This window comes from Primulina huaijiensis, chromosome 8, assembly GCF_012295235.1.
Source record: "Primulina huaijiensis isolate GDHJ02 chromosome 8, ASM1229523v2, whole genome shotgun sequence".
NCBI classification, from domain to species: domain Eukaryota; kingdom Viridiplantae; phylum Streptophyta; class Magnoliopsida; order Lamiales; family Gesneriaceae; genus Primulina; species Primulina huaijiensis.
Window position 1 is genome coordinate 19,938,246 of NC_133313.1, and position 22,744 is coordinate 19,960,989.

The 22,744-nt window shown below is 31.7% G+C and overlaps 2 protein-coding genes across 2 annotated transcripts in view; both read right to left on the reverse strand.

The window, feature by feature from the left end:
• LOC140982399 (serine carboxypeptidase-like 27) overlaps positions 1-3,184 on the reverse strand; it is a 10,884-nt gene extending 7,700 nt beyond the window's left edge. The window contains exons 1-5 of the mRNA XM_073448880.1: positions 2,689-3,184; positions 2,462-2,557; positions 2,257-2,349; positions 2,076-2,161; positions 1,704-1,967 (exon numbers count right to left, since the gene is read on the reverse strand). Coding sequence (XP_073304981.1) covers positions 1,704-1,967; positions 2,076-2,161; positions 2,257-2,349; positions 2,462-2,557; positions 2,689-3,070 — 921 coding nt within the window. The 5' untranslated portion in view covers positions 3,071-3,184. The remainder of the gene's footprint in view (positions 1-1,703; positions 1,968-2,075; positions 2,162-2,256; positions 2,350-2,461; positions 2,558-2,688) is intronic.
• A 2,590-nt stretch (positions 3,185-5,774) lies between these two features.
• LOC140982398 (serine carboxypeptidase-like 27) lies at positions 5,775-8,576 on the reverse strand. The gene is made up of 9 exons (XM_073448879.1): positions 8,126-8,576; positions 7,896-7,991; positions 7,720-7,812; positions 7,559-7,644; positions 7,205-7,468; positions 6,731-6,861; positions 6,449-6,544; positions 6,216-6,321; positions 5,775-6,078 (listed from the first exon to the last, which is right to left on the reverse strand). The coding sequence occupies exons 1-9, from the start codon at positions 8,505-8,507 to the stop codon at positions 5,887-5,889; spliced, it is 1,446 nt and encodes a 481-aa protein (XP_073304980.1). The 5' UTR covers positions 8,508-8,576; the 3' UTR covers positions 5,775-5,886.
• Positions 8,577-22,744: the final 14,168 nt, after the last annotated feature.

The window sequence follows — 22,744 nt, forward strand, 5'->3', positions numbered from 1 at the left end:
ATTTATGTGAATCTTAATAAGCCAAAATTTTTCATTAAATAACTTTATATTCATATTTTTACTTAATATGAACAAATACGTTCCTCATCAGTTTTTCTCTTTAATCAGAGTAGTGATAAAGTGAGGATTATTTGTTCATTTGTGAACATATGAAATATTTTATTTTAAATATTATATTCACATCTTACTGGATATGTTCATTTTAAATTATAAACAACTCAATATAATTTAATATGAACATAATGTGAATATTTACCAAAATTATTTTTTTAATATTATTTGCATTTTAAATTTCAAGAATAAATGCAAACATAATATTAAATTTGCATGTACACATCAAACACTTATCCATAATATTTGACATTATATATAACATGCAAAAATAATTTCTAAACATGTATTAGAAATTACTTCGAACTTAGATTATTTTAATGTGTACAAATTATTTAACCAAAATGCTATATGTATATCGAATTATACATATAACTTAATAACACTTTAAATAATAATAAACCTGAATCACCGACACAATGTTATCTCATAACAATATTTCATTATAATAATATTTTTTTTAAACAATGTTATCTCATAAAAATATTTCATTATAATAATAATATTTTTTTTAAAAAAATATTATTATTATTATTATTTGCATAATAATTGAAGACTTCAATTTTGGATCTCAAAACATACACCGCACCTAAATGAACACAATTGAAAACATGTAGGCTCCATATATTAAATACATACATTATTATCAAATTTATTATTATTATTATTTAAAATAATAATAAATTTGAACCGCCGAATTGTTGGGAAATTGAAGACATTCAATTTATACTTGTGGGCTCTTTTATATAAAATATTTTTTAAAAATTAAAAAACTAAATTAATTGCCTAAACGTGTAGGCTCCATTTGTAATAATTCAACATGCACAATATCACGAGATAATTGAATTCATATGCATTATTGATATCAAACTCTCCGTCTTTAACACAGAGTGTGCACTATCAATTTTCAGAAACTTTCTTAATGTTCTCAAAAATTTGCTCTCCCAAAAAAATTTTCTCTTTTCATTTTCAAATTCAGAAACTTTATTTAATTTTCAAGATTTCAGCCGAGAACTCCAAAGTGCAATTAAGAGCAGAATTCTGAGGTAAGTTTCTGAATATTATTATGTCCGTCTTCAATTTTCAAATTTCTTACGTAAAACTTCTAAAAATTTCTTAAAGTTCTTGATATGAAAACAAATATTTTCAAGACAGAGGTATCATGGCTCTGATACCAAATGTTAGAAATTTTCTCTAAAATCATGTTTCTGCACGTATATAAATATGATAAACAAATATGCGGAAGTTAAATCGAGCGTTACCTCCAGCCATTGAATCATCTTTAAGTGTTTTGATTTTCCTCCGATTGAAGCCTTCTAAACACTCCAATCTCTCTATAGATGGTGTATTATTCTGTATGAGATTGTATGTTTAGGGACCTTAATCGCTGCTATTTATAGGCATCTCATACCATCAACGAGTTTATTGTGGGAGCTTGATTGTTAAAGGAAGAGGTGCGTGCACGTCTCAATTTTCTAAAATTTGAGGCTGCATGTGCTGTTCGTCAAAATTGTAGGCTTTTTGGCCGTTGCCAATTCCTACACGTCACGCCTCTTTTAATATGTGTCATATTTCTTACATAGAACACTTACATGGCGACCACCGGGAAGGCGCCTGATTGATGAAGATTTTTTGTTACACAGAGGCGTGAAAATGCTCTCTTGGTCGATGTTTCCTTCCTCTTGAATCGCAAGATCAAGAGTTTTTTGACAATCAGCTGAAGGATGAACGCGGGAGGATAAAGCGCATGTGTTCTTGAGTAGTTGAAAAGTCGAATCCGAAATCAAACCAGTAATCCACCAATGTTCTAGCATGTCCTTATAATCATAGTAATCATCCATGAGAATGTTCCCCAACTAGCAAAACATAAGAATCAAACATGGAAATATAAGATGATACATCCGAAACATTAAACGAAAGTGAACCGATATATACGGTGCAAGAACTCGTGTTTACTTTAGTACCAAGAATCCCTTCAGATTTATGACTGGGTTTTCGATTCCCTTGTTCTTTTCATGTATAATTTGAGCTAGTTGAGGCCCATAATGTCCTAAAAGAAATGATGATTTTGCCAATATCAGATTTTCCCCCCACCTATGTCACGTTTAAATATTTCCAAAAAAAAGGAAAAAAAAAACTGCTTACCGGCATAACTTTCCCCAGTTATGTAGAAATCCCTGTATTTGTACTGAGGAAACCTTTCGAACCATTTGACAAGAAAGATGTATGAATCTTCAGCTAAAATTTCGCGAACCAGTTATAAGAAATAATCGGAACCAAGTGAAATAATGAACGAAACTTGTAGTCCGAACTTGAAGTATGACTATAAATGAGCGAAGCTGCGGCATACCTGTTCTTTGATCACCTGCGGTATACAAGTCTGATGAAGTATTCGAGTACGCAAAACCAGCCCCACTCGGTGAATCCAAGAAAAGCAAGTTTGCCACTACAACATTTGAAGAATGGCTTCATGTGTTTGTGTCTTTCTTTCTTACAATAGTTTATGAGTTTGATGGTTAAATAATAAAACAACATAGAGATGATCTAAAGACATGGGGAAAAAAAACCAAGACATACAATGGCTCCACGAATAGCGATTGAGGCTAAGTGATTTCCCATCAGAATTAACATTTAAAGGCCCGATTTCTTGAACAGCACCATAGCCTATGGAAGAGCAACCGGGCCCTCCATTTAGCCACAAAAGCAGTGGCTTCGACTCCGGCCCTCTGCGTGTAGGCGCTTCAGTTAACCAGTAAAAGAGTGCTCTTCCAGCCTCGTCATTCACTGTTACATAGCCTGAATATTGATCAAAATCAACTTTTGCAGGCTGTCCAGGTAAAGATGATATCTTATCATTTTCTTGCTCTGCATTGTAATAACAGAGACAAAGATTGCCCACAAAAATATGTGAAAAAAGAAGGTAAAAGATGCATGAAATTTGCTCTAGTTTATACTTCATTGGATCAGGAAATTAACCAACTATACCGAAAGATTTCTCACTTGGGGTACCATCAAGAAAATATTTGCTGGTACTTGTATTTCAGTTAGAATAATGGACAAAAAATTGTTAGAAAAACCATAAAATTCCACATACCATATCTTTTTGTCGAATCTATATTGTCTCAACTTGTAGACAAAAACTTGTGTGAGACGGTCTCACGGGTCTTATTTTGTGAGACAGATATCTTATGTGGGTCATCCATGAAAAAATATTACTTTTAATGCTAAGAGTTTTACTTTTTATTGTGAATATCGGTAGGGTTGACCCGTCTCACAGATTAGGATCCGTGAGACGATCTCACATGAGACTCACTCCAACTTGTATATCGCACAAAACCAAATAATTATACGGATAAGCAACGCTTGTGTATAATATAATAGTATATTACATATAAATAATATTTTTTTAGTTTTCAAATAATTAGTTTACTTATGATTTATATATAGTATATATTTGGTAAGTCCAATGTGAAATTATGTACTATGACCATCTGTAGTTTTTTATTTATTTAATTTGATTGTGCATATTGGTGGTGATCATGCACGTAGAATACATTTGTTGATCGAGCATATATTCAAACAACAATTTTAAATAAAGTTTGGTCATCAAAATACTAGAAAATTATATTTTTTAGGCCATATAACTTATACGTTTTTTTTATTTCTAGTTATGTTATCGGTCAATTCATAGTCTTAATCCACTAATTTGCACAATTTTTCGATTTTATTCGTTTTTCATGAGACGACATCGAAAAATGAAAAGCATACCAATCACAGTACCGAAAATATAATTTTCCCCGTGAAAATAACTACCCAACTCAATATATTAATAAATAAGTCGATGTGGAGCCAACCTGATTTCGCGGTTTAATTTATGATTAATGTATATTACCAAACCTATTATAAATAGTTCAGCGATCAACCGAACAACGCACCAAATAGTTGGTATATCAAATTATATATATTACTCTTAATAATGATAATGTATTGTAATGAATTTAATATTTAAAAACAATAATTAATATAGGTAATCTACAAAAAGCTATGACCACTACCATCATATTCACATGTCTACATTATTATTCTATTATGTTAAATATAATAATTTACCAGCTGACGATGAGGGGCTTGAAGAAAATTAAGAAAAGCTATTGTGGGTTATCAGTTTTTCTGTTTTTACGTTGTGCTGGCCCATGGAAATGGGTTGGGCTGGACTAAGATATTGGTGGGTTGGCTGAAATTTTAACATAAGTAAAAAAAAAAAAAAAAAAGTAGGCTGGGCTATAGCTCAGTATGGCTCTCACATGCATCCGTCTCTGAACTCAATGAATAACGACTCTACCTCCAAAATTTAGTGAAAAAGTGAGAAGAAAACAGAAAATGCCAGTTTAGTATGCTAATAAAATCACACACATGAATTTATAAACTCGTAAGTTTGTACACAATAAAATCATACATCACTCGATAATTCGTATTACCTAAGAACACCAAAATTGAGATATTTCTTCAATATTTGGTGTATAACCCCACTTCATCGGATCGCTTTCTGCCAACCTTGACAGTACTTTGAGCAGCAAGAACATGTTTCAGCATCAACACATACTATCCAATAATCTTGCATTGTATCCAATTAGATCATTTTCAGTAATCTTGTGAAATGATATCACGGATCGACGAATCAACTCTGTCCATATTTACAATAAAAGTAATATTTTTTCATCAGTAATCTAAATATAATATATGTCGTCTTACCAAAATTGACTCATGAAACCGTGAGTTTTTGTGATTATATTTTGCTTGCAATTAGTAACATGACACAAATCTTTTATGAAACTAATTTTTTAAAATTTGTAAGTAAATATTTTATCGGTTCAAATTTATTTTTACTTTCTGTTTTTTTAATGTTTTTATTAATTTAAAACTTAATTAAAATAAAATACTTTGATATTTTCATGTTTTTTAAGAATATATTACTAACTAATATAATGTATGAGGATCTTTTGGTCGTTTCAATGCAATAATAATTTTTCGAGACACATTCGTATAAAACTTTGATCTTGTCAACATAATAAATTAATAAACCAATTAAATCGCGTTCATAACTATGACAATTTAATAGATATTATTGCGTTGTTTATTTTTCCATGAAATATAATTATATTGTTATTTTTTTTATCAACACAATTAATATTAGTTACTTATTTTTATAATTATATATGCATAATGAATTTTTTATGTTTTGATTCAAGGAATATGATACAACCATCGATGAAACACAATAACTTTTTATGTAATTAAATTTATGTTTGTTGAATAAAAAATATTCCATAAATAATAAAGTATTAATTTATCCAGTAATTAATATATCTTTAAATTTGAAAAATGATAGTCCGAACATTATTAGTTTATAGAGGTTTTAACGTCAGATGTATCAATTTGACATTTTATTAATATTTATTTATCAAAACGAATTATTTTCTTTTTCATGTATTACAAGATCATTCAATTTGCAAAGTAATTTATATAATTTTGTTTTGAAATTATTTTCCTGATCTTCAATATTACTTGTAATAATAAAAAAAAACACATTTTCCGGTAAACAATTAGAGGATAATGTTATTACTTATCCAAATCCAGGACAAATCACCAGAATTTCAGACAGAAAAACACAATGGTTGAATCGGTGGCCTGTGAGGCACCGAACAACGTTTATTGCACACAAAGTAGAAAATATTTATTCAACTGGATCAACATTAAAAGAGCACTCGTGACAGATCAAGAATCCTGGAAAGCATCTCCATCAGTAGTCTCGAGTAATGGACTAATACCAGGAGGCATCGGAATGTTTTCTAAGAATGATTTTATGAGAATAAGTGCTTCATTGGGGCGATGCAGAGGCACCTGGTGCCCAGCTCCATTTACTATCACATAAGTCAATCCCTCGTATACTTGGCTCCATCCACCAACCTGTATGTATTTGCAGGGTTTGATGGAGATATGTTTCATATATGCTATAGTTCCAAAGCATGTAACTTTCGTGAAGATAATGATTATTTTGAACGAACAGTACTAAATATGTGGTAATGTTGTGTCTTAGTACTCACCTTTTTGCTTATATACCAAGGATACCATTTGATTACGACTGGGAGGTTCAAAGCATTGAGTGCATAGCGAGTTGATGGAACAGGAACCACGGAATCGGCATTCCCACTATAAGTAATCAGAATGTAAAGAATAAATGATATCATCTGTATATGCATCAGCTCGTTTAAATGTGTCGAGAACTCGAAAGACGAAAAGGGTCGTGAAAAAGATATTGAATGATATGTTTTCTTACGTAAAAATCCAAATCCTGAGACCAGCAGCTATTAGTTCTCGATATATTGGAAGTATGGTTCGAGCTTCGTCATTCCAATTGTCATAGAGGATGTCACTGCAAGGTACATAAAGAAATTCAAATGTTTTTCCATTGAGAGGCTGTATCATCTGGCCCTCTGCAGCTCATATATACAGACAGCCACAGAAGGATGGTAGTTGATTTGTTTTCGATTGATTAGCTATATTTGACGCTGCGTGAAGAGAACAGGGGGCGACTGGGATTACTAGTAATAAAACTCACCTGCATGCTACCCACGGGTAAGGAATTCCAGTAGTGTTAGCATGGAACGCCTTTTGAACTTGAGGAAGATTGAAGTAAACTCGAGAATAGCTTTCTGTGCAAGGATCGTATGCTTTGAACAGCAATGGCCGCTTAAGAAACAAAAGAATGAGTGAGTTCAAAGAACAAAAATTCATTTAAAGATCTGGACTTGTAAAATTAGCCTAAAATGGATATAAAATATGTTACATGTCACGTATAATACGATTCACCCTTTCAAAATTCATTTGTTGAATATTCAATTTAACTCCCTCTTCCAAATTTCTTGATCCGCCGTTATTGACATACTGTCACACACGGGCTCTTCATACGATTCCTTTAGTAAGTTCATTTCAGACATGCCTCCAAAATGGGGAGTTCAAAAATGGCCCGAGTGGCGAATTTTAGATACTTAATTAGACACACTATGTGCCCAAAATAATTAAGAACACTTACATGGCGACCGCCGAGAAGGCGCATCTGTGAAGAAGATTTGTTGCTACACGGAGGAGTGAAAATGCTCTCTTGGTCGATGTTTCCTTTCTCTTGAGTCGCAAGATCAAGAGATTTTTGACAATCAGCTGAAGGATGAACTGGGGTGGATGAAGAGCATGTGTCATTGAGCAGTTGGTAAGTCGAATCCGAAATCAAACCATTAATCCACCAATGGTCAAACATGCCCTTGTAATCATACCGATCTTCCATGAGAATGTTCCCCAACTAGCAAATAACAAGAATCAAACATGGGAATATAAGATGATACTTCCGAAACAAGACAGTGCAAGATCTCGTGTTTAGTTTAGTACATACCAAGAATCCCTTGAGATTTATGACTGGGTTTTCGACTCCCTTGTTCTTCTCGTTTATGATTTGAGCTAGTTGAGGCCCATAATGTCCTGAAAGAAATAATGAGGTTGCCAAGATCATATTTTCCCCCTATATAAATATTTCCAACAAAATATACTACTCACCGGCATAACTTTCCCCAGAAATATAGAAATCTCTGTATTTGTACTGAGGAAACCTCTCGAACCACTTGAGAAGGAAGATGTATGATTCTTCAGCTAAAAGACGCGAAACCGTCATAAGAAATAATCAGAACCAAGTGATATGATGCACGAAATAAATGAGCGAAGCAGCAACTTACCTGTTCTTTGATCACCTGAGGTGTACAAGTCTGATGAAGTATTCGAATACGCAAAACCAGTACCACTTGGTGACTCCAAGAAAAGCAAGTTAGCCACTGCAACATCATCAACAAAATTTCAGTAAAGCCTGATGCAGATCAGCGGCGGAATCAGAAAATTCAAGATTCTGAAAATCTACGATTAAATACTTATAGTTTGTTGAGTTAAATGATTAAATAACAAGACATACAATGGCTCCAAGTATAGCGATTGAGGCTAAGTGATTTCCCATCAGGATTAATATTAAAAGGCCCGATTTCTTGAACAGCACCGTAGCCTATAGAAGAGCAACCAGGGCCTCCGTTTAGCCACAAAAGCAGTGGCTTCGACTCTGGCCCTCTGCGAAAAGGCGCTTCAGTTAGCCAGTAAAACAGTGCCCTTCCAGCCTCTTCGTTCACTGTTACATAGCCTGAATATTGATCAAATTCAACATTTGCAGGCTGTCCAGGTAAAGATGTTATCTTATCATTTTCTTGCTCTGCATTATAGTAACACTGACAAAGATTTCCCACAAAAACGTGGGAACAAACAAGGTAAAATATGCATGAGATTGGGTCCAATTTCCACCCCATTGGATCAGGAAATCAACTATACCAAAATATTTCTCAATTGGGGTACTATATAGAAAACATTTGCTTGTATTTTTTTATACTTGTTGGGATCAGTCGACTTATATACATACTGCTCGAAACCAATCAAATCACTAACAAGTGCTCGGTTTCATTTGGTACGTCCGATTGAAATTATGCAACTATGACCATTTGTAGCTTTGTTATTTTATTTTTAATTTTTTTTAAGATACTAAATTTGATGCGTGGATGATCGTGATCACTTAAAGGAATTTCACCATTCAATGTGTATTTGAGTGTATATTTAATAATACATGTTTTGTCGATTCATTTTTCAGTAGACTCCGCATGTATTGATATGTTCATTCTTAGATGCATTCTTGAGATAATGCTCTAAGAGAAACATCTTATTACCCGAACTCGAGATGAAATTCATTTTTTGACTAAGCATAGATCAACCAAACAATCAATAATATTTATTAAAGTTAAACCTCATTTACTATGTAATTTTAGTATGGTGGTAAAGCTTTTTAATAATTCCGGAAACGACGTCTAATAATCCAATACGTTTACCACAATTTTCTTTATTTTTTTCCCCTCCTATCTTTCAATTTTAAAAATTAATACCTTCGATTAAAAAAATGATTTCATTCTTTTATTATTATTTTTTTATGGAACACTAATCGCGTGTGTCACGATATGTTAATTATAAATAAATTTGGGTCATCAATAATTATGACAAATCCTATCCTAATAAATTAATCCATGCGTTAATTTAAATATTTTAATTTGGGCGGAACAGAATTCAGAATTCAATTTATTTCAATATGTATCAACAAACCCATTATGATAATATAGTCCATACATCATCCACCAATAATTCATATGTCGAATTATCTTACTCTTATTATTATTATTATTATTATTAAGAGTCTTTGGTTAGAACATAAGGTAAAAAGATGAATCAAGAAATGATAAACACAAGGTTCGAGTAACCAAAAAATAATAAATTCATGTTGTAGCTCTTCAGCCTGCTTAGCCGAGAAATGATGTTTAAGGCGTTTATGTTTGATTTTTTATGGATTTATGTTTCAAAGGTATCTCGGTAAAATCCTCTGTTGTTTAATTTCTTTGGTATATCTTTCATAAATCCTTTTATGTTTTGTAAAAGTTCCAAATAAGAACCTTATATTCATTATTATTCTGGAATTTAAATGTCTTCTTTTCTTAGCTCAGTTTGAGTTGAAGATGGTATATAGACTGGAAACCAATAATCTCCATGTGTGCGAAAGACACTAAAGAAAAATTTGGTAAAACATCGCCACGTATCAGATTCAATTTGATTCCAAGCCTCAGATGGTAACTATTCTTTTACACATAGGATTCAGTGTAAATAATGGTTTGTAATAAATACGATAACCGATACATATTGCTTCTGTTCCAAAAGTATAATTATAACCATAAGTTTTAACATTTAATATTAAAGAAGGTAATATATGTTGGAAATTTAAAGTAAATTTAAAGATTGAATAAAAATTATGTCTCATGAATGTGGGAGTGTCTTTTGGCTCTCCACATTCTTTAGTTAATTGAAGAGTTTTGACTCTTCATATTCTTGAGTTAATGGGAAGATTAATTGAGTTAATTAATCTTGCATGACTCTTGGTGTGCATTTTGGGACTTATAAATAGTGGAGTTCATTTCCTCATTTCAAGTACATGAAAATCTTTTATCTTTCAAACATTATATTGCATTTCATATTGTTAGCTTTTCATTTGGACTCCGTTAAATCTCGGTGATAAAGTAAAGGTACGTTTTCAGTTCGCCGTAGTAGTGTCTCGTGCTAAGTCACTACTGGTTGTTCCGTTGTATCCTGGGAAACAGACGTCTAAGACGATCCTCGTAGCACATACATGAGGGGACGAATCTGTTTTAAGGAAACTGTACATGCTACATGTCTCAGTTTGGTTTTGCTTTCTTTTACACGATAGTCATACTGTAAACATCACACTTGTTTCGATTATTGCTTTATCTTTGCAAATTCATTTATACGCTATTGTAGTTAGCAATTTTTCTAACAAACTTAAAACAGATTTTGTTATACTCATTATGCGATTTGTTGACGACATGACTACTGACTCGAATGTGCCAAAAGTTAGTCCCTGATTATGAAAGTCGTTGTTGTCGATGTTCCAGCAATGCTGATACACGGAAAGAAATTTGACGGCTCAAATTTCATGAGGTGACAATATAATATATTCTTCTATCTAACTGTTTTGAATCTAGCCAGGTTTCTCACCGAGGATGCTCCCAAACCAGCTGTGGTTGACAGAGATGTTAAGAGAGCTAGTGCTATTGATGCATGTCACCAGTCATATTTCTTGTGTAGAAAATGAATGGTTTGGCTGATTAGCTATAAAATGTCTATAGCGAAAAGAAGACGACTCGGGAATTGTGGGAGTCTCTGGATCGGAGATACAAAATCGAGGATGTCGAGGCCAAAAAAAAAATTTATTGTTAGTCTTGGACTACAAGATGGTTGAATCCAAAATGGTTATCAGTCAGGTTCAAGAAATCCAAGTGATTCTTTATGAGATTCACGTCGAATGGATGACTTTGAACGAATCTTTCCAAATGGCTGCTATTGTTGAGAAGCTATCGCCGGCCTGGAAAGATTTCGAAATCTATTTGAAATACAAATGAAAGGAGATAAATGTTGAAGAACTCGTTGTTCAACTTCGTATTGAGGAAGAACTCGTTGTTCAACTTCGTATTGAGGAGAATAAGGTGCTGCCAAGGCAAATATTGTCGAGCATGGCCAAAGCTCGAAAAGGAGAAATTTTCTCCTTCCAACAAAAAGAAATCGTGAACCACTTGATCTAATTCACAGTGATATATGTGATTTAAAAGGTGTACAAACTCGTGGTGGAAATAAATACTTCATTACTTTTGTTGACGATAGCACAAAATTTTGTTATGTGTATCTCCTCAAAAGTAAGGATGAAGCTATTGACAAATTTGTCCAATATAAGAGTGAAGTTTAAAATCAACTTAACAAGAAAATTAAGGTGCTAAGAAGTGATCGTGGAAGTGAATATGAATCACCATTTGCTGAGTTTTATGCTCAACACGGTATCAAACACGAAAGAACCGCACCTTATTCTCCTCAGCAAAATGGTATTGCAGAGGGAAAGAATCGTACCTTAAAGGAAATGATGAATGCGTTGTTATTAAGTTCTGGTTTACCACAGAACATGTGGGGGGAAGATGTTCTAACAGCAAATTACCTTTTAAATAAGGTGCCCCAAAAGAAGCAAGATAAAAGTCCATATGAGTTATGGAAAGGTAGAAGTCCTTCTACCAATACTTGCGAGTGTGGCGGTGTCTTGCCAAAGTAGCAGTACCCACTCCAAAGAAAGTAAAGATAGGACCAAAAACTGTTGATTGCATTTTCATTGGATATGCAGCGCATATCGTTTTCTTGTACATGAATCTCAAAGACCTGATATTCACAAGAATACGATAATGGAATCAAGAAATGCTTCGTTCTTTGAACACAAGTTTCCATACAAATCTAAGGAAGAGCCAGGTTCATCCAAAAGATTATATGTGACAATTGATGAAGAACAAGAGCTTGATCAAGACATTGAACCTAGACGTAGCAAGAGAGCTATGACTGAGAAATCCTTTGGTCCGGATTTCATCACTTTCATGATGGAAAGTGAACCTCAAAGGTTCAAGGAAGAAATGAGTTCATCTGAGGGACCTCGATGGAAAGAGGCTATCAATTCTGAAATGAAATCCATTTTACAAAACCATCCGTGGGAGTTAGTAAATCTTCCTCCGGGAAGCAAACCACTAGGCTGTAAATAGGTTTTCAAAAGGAGAATGAAATCAGATGGAACCATAGATAAGTATAAAGCTAGATTGGTAATTAAAGATTACCATCAACGTGAAGGGCTTGATTACTTTGACACATATTTTCCTATATCGAGAATAACCTCTATTCGTGTGATACTTGAGATTGCCGCCTTGCGGAATCTTGAAGTACACCAAATGGACGTAAAGACAGCTTTTCTAAATGGAGATTTAGAAGAAGAAATTTATATGGAACAACCTGAAGGATTTTCTGCGACAGGGCAAGAAAATAAGGTTTGTAAACTGGTGAAGTCTCTGTATGGCTTAAAACAACCACTTAAGCAATGACACAAAAAATTTGATAAAGCCATGATAGAAAGTGAATTTAAATTCAGTGAATATGACAAATGTGTATACATAAAGAGCACTGAAATTGGATGTCATTTTATGTCTTTACGTATATGACATACTTATCATTGGTAGTATTGATAAGATGATCAAATCCACCAAGAAGTTATTGAACTCAAGATTTGACATGAAAGATTTGGGCGTAGCCGATGTAATCCTTGGAATTAAAATCCATAGAACATCAGAAGGACTAATCCTAAGCCAGTCACATTATGTTGACAAAATACTTGAGAAATGCAATAATGATGACTCTGCATTGGCTAGAACCCCGATAGATACCAGTCAGCATCTATCAAAAAATCGAGGTGAAAGTATGTCTCAGTTAGAATACTCTCGAGTCATTGGAAGTCTGATATACTTAATGAGTTGTACAAGACCAGACATAGCCTATGCAGTAATCAAATTGAGTAGATTCACGAGTAATCCAGGAGTTGAACACTGGAAAGCAATTATCAGATTGCTAAGATACTTAAGGTACACTCGTGATCATTGGCTGCACTATACCAGATATCATGCTGTTATTGAAGGATACAATGATGCAAATTGGATATCTGATATGAAAGACTCAAAATCTCCAAGTGGATTTGTATTCACTATAGGAGGTGCAGCAATTGCGTGGAAATCTTCTAAACAAACTGTAATAGCTAGATCCACGATGGAATTTGAGTTTATAGCTCTTGACAAGTGTGTTGAAGAGGCAGAATGGCTGCGTCAATTCTTAGAAGATGTTCCAGGATGGGAAAAACCAGTGTCGGCTATATGCATACATTGTTATAGCCAATCTGCGATTGGAAGGGCACAAAATAATATGTATATTGGTAAGTCTAGGCATATACGTCGTAGACATAATACAATTAGACAACTACTCTTAACTGGAATTATCTCTGTTGACTATGTAAAGTCAAAGGATAATATAGCGGATCCGCTGAGCAAGGGTTTAAACAGAGAGTTAGTTGCGAAATCGTCAAAGGGAATGGGGCTCAAGCCTATAGAATAAATTGGTGCGAAGGAAAAACCCAACCTACGCTGACTGGAGATCCCAAGAACTAGGTTCAATGGGACAACCTAATCGCACTAATTTGGAGAATCACTGTGGGGGTTATCCCTAGTCCATTCCTATTATAAAACAGTGAATGTTGAGGATAAGCTTACGGCTTTTAATGATTCTGATGAGAAGAATATAGAATCACCTATGTGAGAGAGAAGTGGGGCCGCTTCGAAGGAATTGTAAGGCTCAATTCTAGACCATCTCGCAGAACCAGGCGTGTGTTCATGGTCAAAACGAACACAATCATGAGAACTAAATAGTATCAGAGAAAGTTTTGTGTGAAATATATCTTAATTTACATAAACGGCAGAACAGTTCAAGGACAACATGTCTACTGGTCAGCTAGTAAAACAAATATATTTCATAAGGGAAGGTTCAAAGGATAACACTTTCCTATCCTATGCAGGATTCAACTGTAGAACTTTGTCACCAAGATTTGTATCAATTTTCATTCATGTGGGGGATTGTTGGAAATTTAAAGTAAATTTAAAGATTGAATAAAAATTATGTCTCATGAATGTGGGAGTGTCTTTTGGCTCTCCACATTCTTGAGTTAATTGAAGAGATTTGACTCTTCATATTCTTGAGTTAATGAGAAGATTACTTGAGTTAATTAATCTTGCATGACTCTTGGTGTGTATTTTGGGGCTTGTAAATAGTGGGGTTCATTTACTCATTTCAAGTACATGAAAATCTTTTCTCTTTCAAGCATTCTCTTGCATTTCATATTGTTAGCTTTTCATTTGGACTACGTTAAATCTAGGTGATAAAGTAAAGGTACGTTTTCAGTTTGCCGTAGTAGTGTCTCGTGCTAAGTCACTGCTGGTTGTTCCGTTGTATCCTGGGAAACAGACGTCCAAGACGATCCTTGAAGCACATGATACAGGAGGGGACACATTTGTTTTAAGGAAACTGTACATGCTACATGCCTCGGGTTGGTTTTGCTTTCTTTTACACGATAGTCATACTGTAACTATCACACTTGTTTCGATTATTGTTTTATTTCTACAAATTCGTTTCTACGCTATTGTAGTTAGCAATTTTTCTAACAATATATTTGAATATAATATTTTAAAACATTACAGTACAACCCAAAACGTGAACATGCTTCACGTTATTAAATATCACACAGTCGACGAATTGGATATGCATCAGGTGCAACAGTGTCTTTAATATTTTTGTCAAACAATATGTATATCATTAATATAAATTTAACACATGTTTTGATTACAAAAATTTACGTGAGATGATTTCATATCTCAATTTTGTGAAATAAATTTTTTATTTAGATCATCTATAAAAAAGTATGTCAATTTTTTTTTAAATATAGTCTTTCTTGACTCTTATCACAAATAAAAATTCGTAAGACCGTCTTACAAAAATCTACTAAAAAAAAAAACACGTGTATCTTTTTTTGATTAAAATGGAAACAGGGGAAAACACAGTAACGAAAGATTTTTAATAAAAAAGACAGCAATGAACAAATTGTCTGTTACGTTAAAAGTAAAAATTTATGATAAAAAGTAAAAATCTCAAACTCACAAAATACATTAAACTACACACTTTTATAAAATTTTCTCCACTCAATTCTGTTTTTCTTCACAAGTTGAGAAACCTATTTATAAAATTTCTTTGGAAATAATCCAAAAATAAATACATCATTACATACATCATCACACACTAATTTTCAATATTTACAAATTTTATTTTTCACGTGTCATAATTATACGAATAATTGATTGCATTTGGATGGAATATACAGCAATGGTACAAAATCACAGATATAATCGACAAATTGGACGTACGAGTTACGACCACTTGGCTAACCACTATTTTCACGTGTCTTTATTGTACCGACAATAAAAAATTTTTGCATGGCACAGAATTTATGGGTGGTCTATTTAAGAATTTACATGGTTTATATACGTTCTGAAGATTTTATTACATTTTTAATATTTTTCCTTTATATTTTGGGTTTTATCATATTCTTTAATTTCCAGAATTTTACATTTTAAAAAAAAAATTTAATTGCAAATATTTTTTAGGCCAAGGCAAAACAATGTTAGACATAGGATAGAACTATCGAAGAAATTATTCAATCAAATAAAAATTGGGGATAATTTTTTAAAAGGTTTCTTAAAAATAATTATTTCTTATGTATGGAAAGAGATATTTTAAACAAAATATATATACTGTGGGTCTTTTTGGGGATAAACTATGAAAATAATAATTGATAACAAACGTGCAAAAAGGACTAAGAAAATTATGATTTTTGTTTTCTAGAATTTTTTTTTTTTGTATTTTTGTTTTCGTATTGAAGTATATATGGACCACAACATGATAGTAAAAATCAAAGAAAAATTATGATTGTAAGAATTATTTAAATCACATGTGATAATACACGAAAACGAATTGTATTTGAATTTCAAATTTATTAAATGTATTTTTGTTGTTTTAGAGAACCAAAATCATGAGATTCAAATACACATATGATATGTTTATGTAGTGTTTTATGTTAAAGAGTAGGTCTCTTATGAGACGGTCTCTTATGAGACGGTCTCACGAATCTTTATATGTGAGACGGGTCAACCCTACCGATATAAATATTCACAATAAAAGTAATACTTTTAGCATAAAAAGTAATATTTTTTTATGCATGACCCAAATAAGAGACTCGTCTCACAAAATACGACCCGTGAGACAGTCTTACACAAGTTTTTGTCTTATGTTATTTATGGTAATTTCAAATTCGCAATAATGATATCATTTGAAATTTATTCTATTTTTGTGTAATTAATGTGTTAAGTGTTGTTTTAAAATTTGATTTATAGTTTCATTATCAACATTAAAATCCATGCATTTCAAACTTATCTCAACAAACGTAAGAACTGTACACTCAACTTTTCATTTTATTTTATAATTATATAGAATATCCTTGTACCCTTAATAAAAAAAAATTATTCTGAAGAATAATTTATTTCAATTAACACATTTACAACCCATATTTTTTTTATTAAAACAATTTCCATTACATATTCTATAAGGCTCGAATTATAAATTTGGCAAGTAAACAAACCGTCTACATACGGTTTCGAGAACTACGTCGAGCTAACCCATTCGTCACTTGGTTTGCATTTCTTCTGCAATGTTGTACAAATATTGGTATTTGTTCGGCTATTGGTTCATCAGGAGAGAAAGTAGCTTGTTCTTCTATGGCTTGGATAACTTGTATAGCATCGGTTTATCTCGACCACCACATGCTAATAACTTTCTTCAATCCTTCTGTAACTGCGAGCAATTATACAGTTCTAACACATGATAAAGATCCCTGAAAATTCCAACCTTCAGCAAATATCAGATAGCCATTGTTATCACGTCTCACAAAGCCCACTCCGAAATGGTTCAATGATTGTGTAACTGGCATCAACATTAACTTTAAAAGCTCCAATATTGGTGGCGTTGGCAAAATGATTAGGTGCTAGTCTGTATTCCAACATCAAATTGGATCGTAGAGAAGATTCTATATAGTGTTCTTTAGTTCTACATATTGAAATCATTTTTATAATATATATTTTTTTTTTATAGAATATTATAAGAAAATTTTGATAAAACATATTTTCATTTGGCCCGGTTTAGTTTAAATTAATTAGATAGCAAAGATAATAATTATTAAAGCTTCTACAGTCAGCGAGGAAGCCTAGCAATGAAGTGGCTTCCTTGACCATTTCAATTCTCACCCTTTTGAATCGTGCGATCGCACGATGCTGCAGTCAGGCCTCGCCAAGCTCTCTCCGTGCGGTAAAGTGCTCGCCTGCATTTTTTTAATTATAAAATCTAACGTTTTAAATAATTAAAGTAATTAATAAAGAAATTTTTTAAAAAAAGAGTAGCTGGGGAGAATTGCACCACAAACTTCAAAAGGACTTAATCGAATATATTTAGAGTTTTTATGAGAATAAATAATTAATTATGTGCGTCGTTTTAATTATGTTTGTTATTTTTAATTTTGTGTGCTTTTTAAAAATTATGTGTAAGATTTTAAATTTGTGCAATTTTAATTTTTTTTCAGTTATGTGTAATTTTATTTTATTTGTAAATTCACATTTATTAAATGGAATAAATATTAAAATTTCAATTTAAAAAAAAATTAATATTTCAACATCATCTCATATTTGCAGAAACATTAGATGAATTCATGGACGAAACATGATTTTCATATAAATATTCAGTGGTTTCAACCTAATCCATTGGGAAATCCCCCCCAACATGGCTTATATATTATTTTTTGCGAGTATAAGTATGATATTTGTCTATACTACAAAGATATAATGTAAATTTTCGTATTACTAACTGGACTTGAACGTAGACCCAAGACTTGTTTATCTCGAGAAAAGAAAGTACAAAGACACAACTAAATCTATTTAAATAAATTAAGAAAATTACCCGCAATCAGCGTAACTCGAACCTAAGACCAACAAATTTCAGAGCCTCAACATTAACGATTGAATCAATACATCATCGACACGTGACATATATATTAATATCTCTTGTAAATCATCATTTAAATAAATTAAGAAAATTACCCGGAATCAACTGGACTTAAACTTACATATATATATATATGTGTGTGTGTGTGTGTGTATTTCCCATCGGTCATAATTATTAAATATCATGTCACTTTTTATAACTCAACAGAGCGTAAATTATTTTCTTGGATATTGATTTTATGGGCTATTACCGATTTTTTATTTTAAAGAAGGGTTATCACCGAATTAAAAAATAGTTAAACACGTTATTAAATTTGATTATATATATATAACAATATTATCCTAATTATCCACAAAGTAAGCTCAATCTTATTGTATTAATGATAGTTTTTACTTTTATATTTATTAAGTTGAATGTTATTACATCCCGAAAATGTGATATCACACTCCACCTAAACTGATTAATTTATTATTAGTATAGTATCTTCCGTACAAATGATAAGATAAACATGTGATATATAATATAAGGATAAGTTAATGATAAATAAGATGTGCGATATTATATTTAATGTTTAGTATGATTTTAATAAGAGTGATTAAATTTATATATTAGATTGTAATGACAAAATTAACTTTATCATAATAAATTTTATAATTTCAAAATTGTTACTTGAGTTCATAATTATATGTTCATAATAAATTTTATAATTTCAAAATCGGTGTTACAATTTAAATATAATTTTAAAAAATTTATTTGACAATTTAAATATCATTTTATTTTTATAAGTTTATGGCAAAAAAGAAAGAAAAATCAAAAAAATAATTATGTAATTTATTAAATTTAGAACTATATGTGACACTTATAAAACAAACGAAGTACTCAAAAAATTTGAAAAACAATAAACTAATATTGGTTATTTTCTAAAAAACCAAAATTACTACAATTAACAAATTAAAAATCCAACGTGTTCCAAACCGGGTTTCCATATCAAACGATAGGGTTTATGATTTTTATATATTGAGGGCAATTAAGTCATTTGTGATGTTTTTTATCATTAAATTAAAATTATCACATCTCATAAAAGAGATATTTTATACTTATATAAAATTATTTATCACGTGCTCATGATATTATCATAGGCTTTCTAAAAAGGTACCAAACGTGAGATAAAAAGGATTATTTATTAATCTCTCTTATCCAGTGTACCAAACTATAACTCATATGATGAAATCTTAATTTACTTTTAAGAAAACTCGAATATGATACTTTTTTTTATGTCAACACTCAACAACTAAAATTTTAATAATTTTAAAAAAAATTCATAATAACTTATCATATATATAAAATAACAAAGAAAAATTATTTTGATCTTAAAATATTTACATTTTATCCCAAGTTTTATTATGAATACAAAATATTGGATGATTTTGATTTACCAAAATGTTATTTAAGTTTGATATAAATACAAAGTAAATTAAACTTTATAAAGAAGTTATATGTTGAGTACAATAATTGTCCGTGATGAGTATATCAATCGAAATGTGGTGCTTGAGTTAATGTACGATTTATAAGATTTGAGTTGTACTGTTATCACCAATTATATCTTTTGATAAAGCGACGTGCATTCGGTCATACAGTTGATATTAGAGCCAATGTCACGGATTCCGATTCTCATTGATTATTACGACGAAAATTATTGAGAGACAGATAGTTGAGTGCGATAATTTCTCTATCAGCAGAACAATTGAAATGTGTTGCTTAAGCTGTTGTACAATTTAAAATTTTTGAGTTTCATCATTCTCACAAGCTATAGTTTTTAGTAAAATGACAAGCGTTCAATGTTTTATTATCATTATTACTATATATTTTTAATATATAATCAATTGATCAACAACGTAAGTTTTTATAAGATAAACTAAAGATATTAGTTGAACTCTAGTACTTTTGTTAGGTGGATATAATCACAAATATATCAACTCTAAACTTGATAAATAATTTGTATTTTAAAATAACAATTTTTAAGTACTGTTTTAGTATATATTACTGTCTATTTTTATATTTAATAGGGGTAGGAGAACATCTTATCTACTTCAACTACTACCCACACAATTGTACACAAGACTGCGTGAGTGTTAAGGCGACCGCATGGGTGTTGGACATCACCCTTGCCACTAGGCTGATGGAAACTTTGCCAAGAAAAATTTATTTTTTAATACTTGTTTAATGTATATTTTTAACATTTAATATATCAACAAATTTAATTATAAATTTTTTATATAATTATTAAAGAATTTACTAAAATTAAAACCAATCAATTAAAAGGTAACATTCGCAATTTTTAACATAAAAGTAAAAAATGAAATGTATTTAACAAAAAATGAAATTTAAATATTACCCCTCTGATGAAAAAATTTTACAACATAAAAATTCTTGTTGGTAACATGTAAAAGCATTGCATTTTTGTTTTTAAAGTCAAATATTGATCCATGTTAACCAAACCAGCTGACTAAATGCATGATTTGATAAGATAGTTCAAACATTTTTGACTAGGAAAATTAAGATAATTAGATGACAATACCTAAAATTTGAAAATTAAATAAAGAGAAATTTGGTATTTTTCCAAAAGAATCATCCATAAAATCTAAAAGAAACTATCATATAACTTAAACTCAACTGATAAATACACAGGAAAACTTCAAGAAAAAGAAAAAAAAGGAACAGAAGATCTGAACTGTCACGCCCCGGGACCGGAGTTAGTCGACACCGGCGTTGTTCATCAATCACACAATCGAAAAACAACCAGCCTCGTGGCATAGTATAAACCGAAACCAGTTTATTTTCATAATTCGCAAATTTAAACATTGTCTTTACAACTGAAAAATAAATAAATTGCGGAAACGTCTTACATGAAATTTTAAACACTAAAATTCGAAAATAATGAGAACATGGCCAAGACTAAATCTCGAAATCCCCATCCCCAAAATTGTTCCGACTCTTCTTCCTCGACGTGTTCTTCTGATTTATCTGGGGAGGGGAGAGTAAGGGGTGAGTATTTTGAGAAATACTCAGCAAGTGGGGGCCGTTCGAGTACAATATATCAACATGCAAATTTCGAAACACATCATTTTCATAACATCACATGCATAACATTTATCAGACACTGAGATTCCTCAACTTTCTATGGTTTACTGATATCAGTCCCTAATTTTTATTCCTCTAAGGGGGCGAGGCCGAATCGGTTATATCCCCACCGTATGAGGGTCATGTCATGGTTGGGATTCCCTCCCATATCTAGTCGAATCCTCACAGTGTCCAAAACCACATGACAACTAACACAAGAATGGAGTAGAAGAAGAAGGTGTACTCGATCGTATATATATATATATATATATTTTTAACAAAACGAAAATACATGCACCGAAAATTAAATGATTTAAAACAAGCCCACTTACCTGATCTTTGATGAGAAAAACGTGAATAGAGGGGAATCCTGCACTGGAATTTCGAACCCTAGCTTCGGGTTTGGACTGCAGCAGCGCTTCGCTTCTTCGCATACGGAGAGAACAAGCTCTCAAAAATCCTAAGAAAACTATGAGAGAAACTCGAAAATTTGGAGTAGAAAATGGTGTGAATTTTCGAGTTATAGGCCCTCCTATTTATAGGGGTTGGCTGCTATCTCGATCGAGTTTATCCGCCCGTTTGAATTTGAATCAAATCTTCATCTAGAATCGTGATCTAATCTAAATATTTATCCCTCATCCTGGATAATAATTTCGAAATTTGGATATCTTCCTTGTATAAATTTCGAAATTATGCCTTGTCCAGGCTGCAAAAATTTCAACTTTTGTGTCTAATATTCAATATTCGGTAGACTTTTTATTTCCCAATTATATTTCTTAAATCCAAAAAATTTCCCTACCTAAATTCGAAATTTAGTGGTATTTTTTTCCAAGATAAGATTTTGATATTTTTCTCTTAAAAATCCTGGTAGTTAAACTTTTAAATTTTTCCCAAGCCTGTATTTTATCGTGCAGACTTTTCCCTATATCTCATAAGTTTCGAAAATCCTCCCTAAATCCTTCAATATTTTTCGAAAATCCTATGATATCCACTTCAAGATTTTGAAATCCAAGATTGAGTTATCTTCCTGCTTAAATATTTATCCATGTATTTTTCTGCATATCTCAAATTACGAAAAATATACACGATATTAATTAAATTCTTGAGTTCCAAATAATGCTCAAGATAAAATTATCCATTCCATTTTCAAAAATCTTGCAAATCTTGGTACAAAATATTATCATGATAAAATCTAAAATCCTGGATTTTACATCCCTCCCTCCTTATGGGAAGTTTCGTCCTCGAAACTTGGGTTGACTAGGTCTACGAAGAGGTAAGGGTATTGGTTCCTCATCCTTTCTTCTAGCTCCCATGTGGC

Bases quoted from the DNA above. Each gene is read 5' to 3' on its own strand.
- LOC140982398 (XM_073448879.1), bottom strand. From the start codon at position 8,507: ATGGGGTGGAAATTGGACCCAATCTCATGCATATTTTACCTTGTTTGT. The intron at 7,992-8,125 runs GTATGTCTTGTT...ATGATGTTGCAG, and splicing joins TCGCTATACTTGGAGCCATT to TGGCTAACTTGCTTTTCTTG. The intron at 7,813-7,895 runs GTAAGTTGCTGC...CGCGTCTTTTAG, and splicing joins CTCAGGTGATCAAAGAACAG to CTGAAGAATCATACATCTTC.